Raw genomic sequence first — 14,742 nt, forward strand, 5'->3', positions numbered from 1 at the left:
TCCATCCATTTGCATGTATAGCAAATGTAAATGTTTATGATTTTTTTTTAAAGTGATGATTTGTTCAGTCCATACAAACTTAGAAATAGTAACACAAGGTAAGGTACATTAGTGTTTGGGTTACAAATTAAGCGTATTGTCCTGATCTTTGGTTACGAATATAGCATGTAAGTGTTTAAATATTGCAAAACTTCATCTTTTATCAAGTTTCTTCAAAAGACTGTAAACCAATGACACCTCACATGGATTTAGTTTTAAGTACTTGGAAAACAGGTTCATAGTACCTGTTAACCGCTTCTGTTTGGGCCTAGTGAGATGTTTTAAGCCTGCACAGGAAAGACTGGAGGTGACATAAGCAAATTGGATGTTGATAGGCTAAAAGTATTGCAAGATGACATCATATCATGCCAGGAAGTCACAACAGAGTTATCTTGAAAAGTCAACTATTGAGCTTCAAAACCTGCATTGATACGGTGCAAATCAGCATATCCTCCATGCCTTGTAAGACCTTTGCGGACTTTAAGCATTCACTCTGTTTACTTGCGTGCATTTGTCTTATATTCGTGGATGTATGCACACAGCGTAGTAGTATGTGTTTTAGAGGTAGCATGTTGTACGTGTCAGGTTGAGATAAGGCGCGGGGGGGTGTGATGTGATATTTATGTAGGTGTTATAGTTTGGTCAGTTAAAACTTTTCATAATCGCACCCATTCTCTTCCCTGTGGTGCTGTTGAAGACAGACTATGTGTAAATTATAATATGTGCGAAATGCTTCTGCACGCAGTTCCTCATTTAAAGCATGAGGCTAAAGACAACTTTGATTGAATTCCGCTCTTTGTTTTCTGCATTTTGAGCTGAGAAGCCGAGAATGCGTGTCTCTGAAAAGTACATTGAAGCATTTGTATGAGTGCGGTGAAGCTCGCGGCAGTCCTCACCTTTGAGACCGGCTGATCTGGACCTCTGAGACCCACACCCCTTCCAACTGTGCGTCCCATCTGCACTTTTTTTTTTTTTTTGAAACATTAATGGCCCCAGCAGAGTGAGTGACTGAGTGAGTGGCTGATAACAGAGCTTGGCCGCCAGCTAGCTGTGTCCTGCGTCTGCCCCCGGTGCCCCATGCATCAAAACACCAAGGGAAGACAACACTCTGCTTGTCCTGTCCCTGAAAAGCACGCCTTGACCTTATGTTCTGCAGTCCTGTCATCTTATTTACCTGCACAACTTGTACTTCAGCCTCACTCTTGTAGGGCCTGCAGACCCTCTTTTGGGGTGCTCACTTTTCAGTTGTGAATAAAGAGCGCAGAGTGATTTGAATATGACAATTAATCCTATTGTCACAAGATGCCATTTGATCTTAGACTATAAAAGTGAGGCTTGTTTTTTTTTGTTTTTTTTGTCACTTTTCAGCATGCCTGTATAAATGTCAGCATGGTATTTAGAGCCCAGGGGAGCGTTTTTCTACACATTTCGTCAGTGAGTCACACGTGTGTGTACCGAGGTATAGAACCTGACACAGTGCTTTGTAAGGAGGTAGCACGCCGCATGTCCGTGTCTTTGGTTTCAGCCTCTGTTGTCTGACGAGATAGTTTGGCATGAGGCGGTGACATCAGTGGAAAACTTTAAGATGGGGTGGGGTGGGGTAATGGGGTGGCAGCGACAGGGTCCAGGATAAGACGGTCCACTCCTGGTAGAAAGGCAGAGCAAGAGAAAGTCAGGGTGGAGGTTAGGGATGGTTTGATGTTCCGTTCCCCTGGTGCATCCTGGGAGATATTGTTTCAAGAAATTCAAAACTATCTATCAATATCTATTCAAGCCTATCTCCTCTTTCAGTTGTAAAAAGAAAATGTGAAGGGCAAGGCATGATAGGTAAATGCCAAAAAAATATATTCAGGATCTATCACAAGCAAGGCTTTCTTTATAAGGGCCTTATAACTGTATTCGGAGATTGTATTTGTTCTGCATTCATCTGGTATCTTTGGCCCACTTAAGTGCTAGAGTAGAATGGGCAAAAATGCAGTTAATCAACAAACTGAGATTGTTAGTTACCAGCTGGGCATAGTTCTGGCAGAATTTCCTCTTTATTAAAAAAAAAAACAAAAAAAACTTTGTCAATACAAGTCTCCAATGTAAATAATACACACAGTCACAGAGGAACACAAGAGACAGTTCTATTAAAAAAAAGGGGAGGAAAGAAACATGATGCTGTGTTAAGAGAGGCAAGCTGGCAGTGGAGCATTTTCTCTTTTTTTCCCATTCAACTAAAGAGTGCGCACACATGGCTTGGAAAAGAAACCAGGTGCAGCTCACTGGCATTAACTCACTTTCACTGTTCTAGTTTTGATTCAAACAATAGAGGAATAAGGCTGTTCTATTTTGACAGTGTTGGTCCTTGTGTGCCTGTATTACTAAAGGTACTTGTCTTGGGCTTCACACACATACACACACAGATATATATATATATATATATATATGAAGGAACAGTAAGAGAGAGGGGAAAGAGACACTTTTTGTGGTTCAAGTTAAGCGCGTTATCACGATCTGTGCGCTGACTAAGTGCTTTAAGTATGGTCGAGGAAGCTATCTGTTATTTATATCACTGCTTGTTATTTGCTATGAGACTCGGTTAATTGGGCAAGACAATAACCGAGCTAGTGTTAATGTCGCTACATGGAAAACGGTTAATCTCAGCTCATTTTTAGATGAAAATAGTGTGTGTTTCTTTTGTGCAGAAGCACACATTTGGACCATCTGAAAAAAAGACAATTTAACTTGACACATGTTCCAGGATGAGACTCTGTGTGCTTTGATGTACAAGCAATAACTGACCTTCTTTACCGTTATCTGACTGAGACAGAGTATTTTCAGTTCCTTAAATGCAAGCCCAGCTTCTTTTTTTCCTTTTTCCTGGTATAGTGGATAGACTGTTACAGTCAGTGGGTGTTAAACCATTAGCAGACTTCACTTTCCTTTAATGCCATTTCCCTGAAAACTCAAAACTTTTAAAGAGGAAAGTTGCGGTGTCAAATTCCTATTTATTCTCTCATTGCAAGCGAAGCGGTTGAGGGTGGGGGATTTTTTTTGTTTGTTGTCATAATCAAATTCTTATAACAAGTCAGATAAAACAGCCTAGTTTGATTGTAAGTGTGCCACAAAAGTAAACTAAACACAAATCCCTCTTCTCCCTTCTTCTCTTCTTTCACTCAGGTGACATTTACAAAGAGAAAGTTTGGCCTGATGAAGAAGGCGTATGAGCTGAGCGTGCTGTGTGACTGTGAGATTGCCCTGATCATCTTCAACAGCACCAACAAGCTGTTCCAGTATGCCAGCACAGACATGGACAAGGTCCTGCTTAAATACACTGAGTACAATGAGCCCCATGAGAGCAGGACCAACTCTGATATTGTGGAGGTAAGCTATGAGAAAACACAGACGGCACACACACGCGTGCACGCGCACAGACACACAGGAGCGCACGCTCGGGCGCAGACATGGACGCTCATGCAAACGCACAAGCAGACAGATGGTTACAGCATTTGTGACTCATTCAGCAACCCTTACTTCTCTCTTTTAGTCTTCACACCTAACATAGTGTACAAAATAATTGCTCCCATAGTTTGTCACTTTTCCCCAAGGGTTCAGTACCACTATCAATCACTGTTAGAAAAACTTATTTTAAGACTCACAATAAGTCATTAATTTCAAGACAGTGTGTTTATTCAAATTGTTTTCTTGTGTCGCCTGCACTTTGCAGCATAAAAGAAGTAGCCTATCATTGATCTGGGCCTTTTAGACTGTCACCTGTGGTGTGTAATCACCACGCTGTGCCCTTGGTGTCTTGTCACCATTGATGTGCCTGTGAGAGGAGGATGTTGATCGGACTTGCTTTGGACACATGTCGCTAGAGTGGCTCAAGGCGATGTTAAACAGCGCTGTCAGCCACGCCACTAGGCAAGTAGATAAAGCAGGAAATGACGCTAGCACCCTCCTGAATCCTTAAGCTTTCAACGTGAACCTGTTATGCGACATTCACTCTGGAGCTCTGACCTCGTGGGCCACACACAAACATGAATGCAGTCGTGTGAAGTTTATCCCTTTCCCCTGGTCTCTCTCTTAATTACGCTCACACTGTGCTTTGCAAATGTAAGTGTGCCTGCCCCACAAAGCAATCCTGAATGGATATTACATATATGTATATATATGAACATTAGAATCCCTGCTCTTTATTGTTACACAGAATCCTTAAATATATAAATCCAGATTTAATTACTCATTTTACTACAACATTTGCTAATTCCATACATTTGCCTGCTAACCAGAATTAAAATCCTCTTTATGTTTGATGTTTCCAATTCTACCCACCGACCAACACAATAGCACAAGTAGAATAATATGTATCCCATTTTAATTTTAGAGCAATCTATTGTGACAGTAAATACTACATAAATACTGTTTAGGACTTTGAGGTTAAGAAATGAGTCTGTGTCCATATATAGTCCCCTATTTTTAAATCAATTGTTATTGTAGAATACAACTGATTCACAACATATTTTGCTTGCAAATGATAGGTCACCTGGTTATGTTCATGGAAGATACACAAAATAAATAAATAAAAACATTAACATTATGAAGCGGTTGGCCACTCTAACACAGGACAGAACAGTATGAGACTTTTTCCATATGGCTGTTACTGGGCTTCATGCCCATCTAACATCAACTGGTGTTCACATGTACATGTACATATTGCCCACGTTTTCTACATGTCATGTTTGGAGTTAGCCAAAATAAATTATGTGGTAAGAAATGCTGTACTACTGTTGTACATTAAGTGCATTAGGCATTAGCTAATGATGATCTTTGTCAAACACTGTGTGTAACCACAGCTTATTTTTTAATGTTACTAGAAATACTTATCAATTGCCGGAGTTTCATACTCCTTAATTGTATGCCTTTAGTAATTTTTGCATACTTTTATCACCAGTTTGCCTCTCAGCACAGGTGTCCTTTGCTCACCAAGTCTTTCACTCACTCTGTAGTCAGTTTATTATCCTTCCCCAGCTGAACCCATGAAGAGAGTGATGTATAACTAGTGCTTGTGACAAGAGCTCCCTGCTTTGAAGCTCTTTCTCTAACTGTCTCCATTAGAGAGCAGAGGATAGCTAACGTGTAAACAGCCATGTCAGGGGGAGATGGTAAAGAGCCTGGTGGGGGGAGAGTGCTATAAAGCACTACATATAATGTGATCCCTGGAGAACGGAAGCTCTGCCATCTCTGAGAGACTCACAGCGGGAGAAATCGACCTGAAGAGGCCTTTAGCCTGAGCTGCGGTGTGCTAAAGGGATTGGCCACAGGGTTGACACTAGCACGTTTAGCGTGGGTTGGAGGCGGGGGGGGGGGGGTGATGGGGGGGTACAGAGAGGGAGGGGGAACAAAGGGGAACAGCATGGTCAGATCTTTTCCTACAAGCCATGTGTGCCGACGTCAAAGCTGCAGTAACATGGGTGGCGTGTTGAGTTTTAAGTAAGGAGCAGAGCAGACTTCCTCTTGAGATGGCAGGATGATGAAAAGGAAAAGAGGAGGTTCTTAACAAGATGAGGCGCTGATTTTAAAGTGTAACAAAACAAAGCAAAAAAATAAAATAAAAATCTTAAATATGAAGTCGTATATATGTCAGATTTAATTTCAAATTTGTAGAAAGCTCTTGTCTCTGCCACTATGCTCAAATGCATGCATCTCTCTTCCTCTGTTGCTGCTGTGCCTGAAGGTGTAGTGGGAGGAGAGGCAGAGGTAGGGGAGCGGAGCTCAGAGTGTGGGCGGCTGGCATAGAGGCCCGCTACATTAGCAATAAAGCTCTATGTAATTAGCATGTCTTTGGTTGATAATTAGCGTTGTTGAGAGAGTGGCACTGAGTACGTTGCACAGCCTCTCTAGCAACAGCATGTTTACAAGAGGCTGGAGGGCTTTTCTCTCTACCTCTCTCACTCTAGTCTGCCTTTCTCTTCTGTATCTATTTTCTCATTGGAGTCGCTAAGCTATTCTTTTTTTTTTTCATTATTATTATTATATAGAATTTATGTTTGGGTCAGTGGGTTTATTTATTTGAAAGACAGAAATAGGAAATAGAAAAAAGAAAGAGAGGAGTAGTAAAGAAGGTCTGATGACTCACCGCAAAACCGTTTCATCTAGGAACAACACTTGTTCAAATATATGAGAAAGCAAAAGAACAATAAACCAAAGCTAACCCTCCTGTGAGAGAAGTGGTGAAACAAAAGAGACATCACTAATGGCAATTATGTTCACAGTGCACAGTGTCTTTTATTCTGTCTTTCTCCCATCACCCCCAATCTGCTCCTCCCTCCCTGGCTCTGACAGAGGTTTCTTCCTGTTAAAAGGGAGTTTTTCCTTCCCACTGTCACCAAGTGCTTGCTCAAAGGGTTTCTTAGACTGTTTGGGCCTTGCTTTCTATTATTGTAGTCTTTATCTTATAATATAAAGGCGACTTGAGGCGACTGGCGCTATATAAATAAAATTGAATGAACTGAAAGACATATACTAATCAATAGAGTAGCAATTAGAAACAAAGTGAGGATTTTTTTTTAAGTTAGTCTTATACACTCTTCAATTTAATCCTATTTCATGTAGGACCTGTTAGCCCACTCAGACTCCAGTGACTGGATTAAATAAAAACATAATATGTAGCTCTTCCATAAAAATACGGAGAAGTCCACTTAATTAATGCTAAGTGTTCAAAAACACATCCAAGCTGATCTCTCTCTAGTAGCTCGATGAAAGCAAACACAGAGGCAGACCCTCCATCATTTGATGTCCGTGCAGGTTCCAAGTGTGCCGTCCTGGCAGGTCTACAGCACACTCTGAGTCTGGCTCCGGATAAAACAGTCAAACATGCAGATAGATTTCCTATACTCTCTGTCTGCCAGGCCAGTTTCCTGTACATGTGAACAGCATTAGAGGAGAAATGGTAAGCTGTGTTGGGAAATGACAATAGAATAGATTCATCACTCGCTTTTTCGCTGGTTTTATTCATGCTTAAGAACAATCACTTTGAGCCGTTACTGGTGATTTATATTCCGGTATGGGGGTTGTTAATTGCAATAGCACATGAAAGAGTCCTTTCTTCCCCTCCTGATGATTGCAGATCTATCCCAAACCTAAGAAGCATTGGCTGGGTCTTGCTGTGATCGAACAGCCCCAAATCCAACAACGCACTTCGGCTTTGCCAAATCCCTCTTCTACAATGTGCTTGTTTTCCCCCGCTGTTGAAACAAAGAACACAGGTTTTTGAAACAACTGAAGGGTTAGTGAGTGTGTGGTGATCTGAAGATATATCACCTCAACACCTAAAAAAAGAACCCAAAAAAACCTGCAAATGAAAAAGTGTTTGTGTGCCTCTATGCACACTTATAGCATATATGTGCTTAAACACACAAAAACACAGTAATGTGTTTGCTGTGTAGGTGTGCTCTCACAGTGGCCTCACTGCATGGGTGTATGTGTGTGTACATACACAGTGACAATTGGCTCAAACCCTGCAGCACTAATGGCATTGTGATGACCTCAGCCAGGGTCACACGCTCCGATGCCATTGGCTCAAGTATCACATGGAATAGCACATGGCTCTTGGTACTGAAGTGACCTGCATGCTTGCCTACCTGCCAGAGGATGGCCACTGGCCAATCCCATTTCCAGCAGATTAACCTAATCTGAAAGTTCAGCTCACCCTGTAATCTTAAACAGCAGCAGCAGGGATCTGACTCCCTGCCTATCCTCAACTCTTTTTTTTTTCACTCTCCCTCCCTCTGTCCTTACCCAGAAAAAAAGCTATTGAATGAGAGGGGGACGGGAGGGACAGAGGGATGGATGAGTGTGAGAAGAGAAGGAGGGAGGGAAAGAGGGATGGCAGGAGGAAGGCTGGTAATTATTTCCAAAGGTCATTCTGTTAATGACTACCTGCTTGGCTAATGAGATTCAGCAAAGCTCCCTCACCATGTTTCACCCTGCGTATGTTTCACCCGTGTGCCGAGATGTGCGAGAAGCACAGGTGTGATTTCAGCCCAGTGACAGTACACTTGAGGGAGGGAGAGTGTGAGAGAGGGGGTGGTGTGTGCTGCTGGAGGGGTGTAAATGAAGAAACATAAAGAGAAAGTACATCAAGCAGGTATATGCATTCCAGCTCAACGCTCAGCCATTTGGAAAGAACATCACATTACCATACATTCTAAGCACTGCTTAGCCGATTCGCCATCTCCTCAAAAAATGACTTACTTTCTCAAGTTCTCCAAGCCAACCAGACCTGAGCTCCCTCTCTGAAGTGCTAGTATGCTCGTGTTCTGCCTCGCTCTTATGAAAATATTTTCCAGCTATTCTGCGTGCTTATTTGGTTTCTAAACAGCAACGAGAACATTAGCCTTGAGCGGTTTTTCGATGCTGATCGGCTCACTGAATGGCTTCTTCTCATAGCTCTTAAAACTGTATTAATTGCTCCAACAAGAATGCAATTTATACCCTATTGCTTTTGCGTTGGTCGCCTCCAAGAGAAATAAGGCCGTCGTATCATATCTTGTGCTTTGGTTGTCCACGGTAATTGAGTGTGCAGTCATTTTGTGTTTTTTGGAAGAGGTTGCATGTGGTGTGACATGGGAAGGGGTTGTCGGCACGAGGCCTCGGTGTTTACCGGGGATGAAGCGATTGACAGCAAGGCTTGTTTGTCCTGATGAGCTAAGGATTAAGTTCTGAAACTGCTTTGAGGGACTAAGTAAATTAACCTTGTGACACTGACGAGCTCGTAGTAAAGCGGTTTGTTAAAACAAAGGCTCCCAATGACAGACTGTTTACATGCTGTAGCAGGTTGTCAAAAATTCCTTGTATGTGGGGTTGAGTGCATGTTAATTAACGTTGAAAAGCAGGAAAGAGAAATTGTACCACTTTCAATACTGCTTCACACATCTCTATCATCAGTGCATAATTCATATTTACAGTGTTAGCAACAATTCATCTATTAATTTACAAGAATACTGGACTAGTGTAATAGCCTGTTGCCAGATGTCTCTGGCCTCCTTTGAAATCAACAAAACACATTGCCTCTTTATTCATTCAGTTACGCAAGACGTTTTTTCAACCCGAAGCTTGAGATACAAAAAAATATTGATCATTAAATGTACGTACTTTCAGCTACTCCACTCCTCTAAAATGTATCGAGCTCACCACTTAAAGCAACAGCCTAAAAACAACCCACCATTTTCTTTAAAATACCCATTTCTTAATAAATTCCTCAAAAAGTAGTTGCTTTCTAAAAATAGTCTACGGTGAAACTAAATATAGACGTCTAGCTGGCGGTTCTTGCTGTGAAAGAATAGAAGAATAAGACTGTCTCTGTCTCTGTGTCCCCCCCACCCTTGTGTTTTAAACAAGGCTGGGTGGGGGTTGTTTCTGAAACAGAGGAGTGAGTAAGCAAAGTGTCAGGATATTCATCCAGTTTCTCTCTCTCTCTCTGTTCTTGTTGATCAGTTATGAAGAGTTGCCCTCGGCGACCACATTCATAAGACCACTGGTTTGAGACCCTGAACTGCCTACAAACATTTGGTCCTTTGAATGAAATAGTCTGTTTTTTGTTTTGTTTTTTAGTGCAATTCTCTTGTTGATCCACCGCCTCATTCCACCAAACAGAGCCTTCCTGTCTGCTTTTCAAAAACTTTTCCATTACAGAAAAAGGAAATTAATTTCTCTGAATTGCTATCATATGTTTGGGCCGATCTGAGTACGTTTTGATCAGCAGATCTGCTTTACATACAATTGATCAGCCCGGAGAACCCATATGTCTGTGGCTTCCACCCTGCATCAAGGCACAAAGAGAACAAATTCATGCCCACCCACCCCTTTTTTGAAAAAGTGGTTAAGAACAAGATTTCAGATAATACAGCATATGTGATCCACAGGCGTGGCACTTTATTCCACATCACATGCCCGCTGACCAGAAAAGCAAAAGCTAAGGCAAGAAACTATATTTCTTAGATCGCTGTCAGAGGTGTTTTTTTAAGGTCAATACTGAAACGGAAGTCTGAAGTACTCACACAACAACAAAAGGTTTTTAAAAATAGACTGTTTGAAATGTGCCAATATGTGGTCCCCGTGGTGAGGAGCAGTGAAAAAGGCAGGCCACTTCTGAGGCCACGCTGCCAAAAGGCAAGACTTTTCCACTACACACAGCCCAAAACAATTCACGCCAGCCATTAGGATGAAATGATGCCTTGTTCTTTGAAACTATTTGTGGAAAATTCAGAATAAAGATCTATTTTTACATATGGCATTCCCTTCCCTGCCTAGAGCTTCCTCTTGGCCCTACCTCCTCCACCCCCACCATGGTTACTGCTTTGGGCAGGGTGTGGAAACTCAAGGTCACTGTATAGAGGTCAGCCGGCTGGTCATTGTTACTGAAGGCCTCCCCCCGGCTCCCTTTTCCTGCTTTGGCACCACGCGATAAGAGACAGAGAGACAAAAGACGATAAGTGACGATTTGTAGTGGTTGTCTTTTTTTGTTGTTGTTGTTGTTGTTGCTAAAGGGTTGGGGGTTAGGTGGAGTTTCAAGAAATGAAAAAGAGGTTGGGCGAAGGAGGCTTGAGGTTTGTTACCTGATGCTAATTTAAAAGTATGTTCATTTTTGATATGATTCATGGTGTAGTACAGTCACATGATGACTGTGGCATAAACAGGCTACGTGCAATTTCACTGTACAAAGTATGCAAAGCTAAATACGCGTGGAAAACACACAATTTAACCATTGCGAATCGATTTCTACATTGCACCAGAAATACATATAGACCCGCACTCATTTCTCTCATTTGAATAGAGAAGCGTTATTCAACTGCAGTGTAGATGGGGATGAAAGATGGCTAGGTTAACAGCGCAGACATAAGTGCCCTCTTTATCCAGTTTCACTGAGCTGGCATTGTGTCTCATTATGTCTATCTGGCTAATTATACAGTGTGGTGACAAGTCTGAATGACCACTTTGTTCCCAGGGCCGGGATGCTGCTGTAACAAACAGTGTTGGATTCTGACATGTGCTTAGTGTGTGTCTCTTCCATATGGGAAACACTGCACCATCTGGTATTCTGATGTGTACTGGCTAGCTAAGATTGTGTGTCTGTGAGTGGGCTCTCGTCTGCAGTGGGCTCTTCTTAATAGTGATTTTAGCACATGCACCATCAAAGTGGCACAGTTTGGAGAAATGTGGAGGAACCTTGTTGCACACAGTGCCCTTTCCCTCTGTCTTCTTTTCTGCCTCTCTCACTTGCCTTAACACTTTCTCTCTGTTTGTTGCTATATATCTCACTCCCTTTTGTAATGTTGAGTAAACTCTGTAGTCTCTAGAAAGCTAATAATCACATGTTTAGGCGGTGTTATTACAGAATTTACCACCAGGGATGATGGATCCCAGGTGCCAACGTCTGATTACTTATTACAGTGCAGCAGGGCAGCAGGGGTAAGGGGCATCAAAGCTGCTAAAGCACTGAAAGGCCAATGATGCGATAGTTTCTTAAACAGTGAATAAGGATACAGAGATAATGACTTTAAAAAAAGAAGCAGGCGGGGACATTAGATGGGACATTAGGGATTAGAGGTCCTATTCCTCAGATTGGTAACCTACAAAATAAACTATCTCCCCCAAATCGCTCACACACATACACACTCCATGTAGCCATCATCCATGGGCATGCCCCTCGACATGGTCCTGGCATGTTCAAACCACGCTTCATGAAACTGTGGCCCTCTTGCCTTTGGTCTGCCATCTGCTTCCAATAAACTAAGCCAGCCTGATCCCTCTGATGTTCCCTCCACTCTGAAAGGCAGACAGAAAGGACGGGCGAGCGAGAGAGACAGCGAGCGAGGAAGAAAGACAAAAATGGGAGCAAGTTAGATTGAGCCAAACGAACCCAAAAAAAGAAGAAGAAAAAAACGAAAGAAAGAGGAAAAAACTTAGAAGAAGAAACAAAATAAGAAGAATAAGATCACATCTCAGACATGCTATTACCTCTTCCCTGCCGCCAGGAAGACCACCCTGCTGGTGCTTATTGTGAATTGGCGCTGAGAGGTCTTAATCCACAGTAGGTCCACTTCATGACTACCTCCATCTTATTTTTGATAAGAAAGACAATGTTTCTATTTGTCTGTGCACCCCTATGGACACAAAACCCCTTTGCTTCTCACCAATGTGACAAGAGATGGTTTTCTAAATAGATACACACCCCAGCCTACATTGACTCCTCACACTTTGCAAAGTACGATATATACAGTCTGCTTACTGAGAATGTTTGATAGCTGGAATAAAGTAAAGCCATTTTTAATAGTGCAACATGGCAAGCTTGGAGCCTTCTAGACAAAAGATTTCATTTGAGTGCCGTTTTATTTTAGTTTAACAGCACAGCAATCATGATTAACCATAAGTGGCGCTGTTACTGATGTTTTTATGTTGCACTTGTCTATCACAGACTTGTTTCCCACCCACTGCTGAAATATGCCACAAACCCCATAAACTGGGTCCATTTATGGTGGGAAACATTCCCGCTCTTATATATTATTTTCTTTCTGGGTTTAGCTTACCGTAGTGCATGTGCGTTGAAGATCACACAGTGTTGACAGAGATATAAATGACCTGTAATACACTGGCTGTTTGGTGGAGCGCCTTTGCGCCGATGCTCCCTGTTATTGGGTTGAAGACACTGAGGAACATTCACTGGCCTGACCGTCGCCAATAGCTATAAACACAATATTGAATGTGTCGTAGCCTTCAGCCACTGCCAGCATAACTACAGAGGGAAAATGGTCAACAATGGATCTCTTTCCAAACACAAATCCTCAACTGCCCAGAGTCTATCAGAAATAAAGATGTACCCGTCAAGTCAACAGTGTTTGACTGAGCTTCTGTCGAGATGTGGTGGTTTTGCAGAAAATTAGGGGACTAGCGCAGAGGTGGTGAGACAGAGACAGACTGAGCAACAGACTGAGACAGAAATATGGGGGCAGAAAGACGGATTGAGGGATAGAGAGGGTGAGCAGGGTGGCAGAATGCCGAGCAGACGGATCCTGGTATGGCAGGAGCTCTGGGCAGGCGTCAGCTGTCCCTAGCAGACTCCCTGGGGCCACCCGGGATTCACACCCAAATACTCTCCGCTGTTTTTCTCAGGAGCTAAATGAAGTTATCGCTCACACCCCCAACCTATGAAGTGAATATAGAGCAAGCGTTTTCCTGCAATTAAAACATTAGGGAACGGCAAGCGTGTTAGAATGTGAATCAGTTTCTTTGTAGCTCAAGCTGGCCTCGGTCTCAGCTCAGGTTACCTCCGTTAGGTTTTTACAGCGGCATCCTGCCGTTCCTCTTACACCAGCCCCAGTCTAGGCTAGCTTAGCTGAGGGTGTGAAAACTGAAGGGTACCAATGAGACGGGCGTCTCAAGTATGTAGGACACCTTGTCTATGCTGTGCCTGCCTCACACAGGCCCTGTGAGTCAAGTCATGAGGGAGCATCATGAAGAAGGAGTTTAATTAGGAGCAAGCCTCCAAAGGGGCCAGAGAGAGAAACACAGAGCCAAGCAAGAAGACACAGCTTTTTTGCTGTCTTTGCTCCTCGCCATACTTTATATCCCACCTTCCTCTTTCTCACATTTACAGCACGAACTCTCTATAGCATTCTGCATGACTCTTTACATCGCTGTAGCATTTTGCTGTCTTCTAACCTCCTTCCTCTCACACTTTCTCCTCATAATCTGGTGTCCCTGTTTGGCCATTTCTTTCTTGTGATTCACAACACGGCAGCAGAGGGTAATATTTCATGTGAAAAAAATGTCAGTCATCGCAAACCGGGGTAATAAAAACGCTATAAACTTAAATAATGCTCATTTATGCCAGCAGCCAAAAGATTAGCTTCTTTTTTAAGAATACAGAAAGAAAATGAAGTTACTTAGAATATTGAATAATTTTAATTTAGGCATGAGAATGTGGGGGAATTCTTTGTGCATAAAATTATTGCCACAAGTGAACTGCACCAAAGTGTTTTTGTTTAATCCTCATCCTATTACCGTATTCCCCAAAGACTCCCTTTTCATGCCAAGTCTTCATTCCTGTACTCCTGTTTCTCTCAATATTACAACAGCAACCTTTTTTTTCACTGATCATTATTCTCCCCATTATTTTGAAATATAAGTCTTGGATGTGCCTTATATAATGGTGATGTTACTGTATAACAGACTGAAAGTTTGGAGCAGCACTCAGTGGCATATTCAAGGAGCAGATAAAGCAATGGGCTATTAGAGGAGGGTAAAACACATAGGATGGCTTGAAAGTAGGGCAGCAGGATGGTGAGGTGGAAGGCTGAAGAGGGAGAAGTCCTTCTAAGGCTACATGAGCTCTTCAGCAGTTCTGATTGGTTGCTGGGTTGTATGCTAGGCCTTTGGCAACAGGTGTGATGCCTTTAAACAGGTGGGCATAACTGAGATGAATGGCATAACATCTTTGTACTGCACCCTAAATAAACCGAGGCCGGCTGGAAAGCTAAGCCTGGGTCAGTCATGCAATACTCACACCCTGGCTAAATGCACCTCCATAAACACACAGGGCAACTATTGCCCCACTACTGCTACACCGCCAGCTCAATTACCCCATATGGGTGTCACCTTTAACTCGGCCCCCGTTCTCCTCTCCCAGCAATGCTCCACGGCTATTCTTCCAAGAAT

The 14,742-nt window shown here is 42.6% G+C and overlaps 1 protein-coding gene across 16 annotated transcripts in view; it reads left to right on the forward strand.

Annotated features, from left to right (window-relative positions):
- mef2cb (myocyte enhancer factor 2cb) overlaps nt 1-14,742 on the forward strand; it is a 66,257-nt gene that overhangs the window by 37,495 nt on the left and 14,020 nt on the right. For all 16 annotated transcript variants that reach the window (XM_026186841.2, XM_080309122.1, XM_080309128.1 and 13 more), the window contains one exon: nt 3,205-3,408. In XM_026186841.2, the coding sequence (XP_026042626.1) occupies nt 3,205-3,408 (204 nt within the window). The remainder of the gene's footprint in view (nt 1-3,204; nt 3,409-14,742) is intronic.

The sequence above is a fragment of the Astatotilapia calliptera genome, chromosome 12 (assembly GCF_964374335.1).
Source record: "Astatotilapia calliptera chromosome 12, fAstCal68.1, whole genome shotgun sequence".
NCBI classification, from domain to species: domain Eukaryota; kingdom Metazoa; phylum Chordata; class Actinopteri; order Cichliformes; family Cichlidae; genus Astatotilapia; species Astatotilapia calliptera.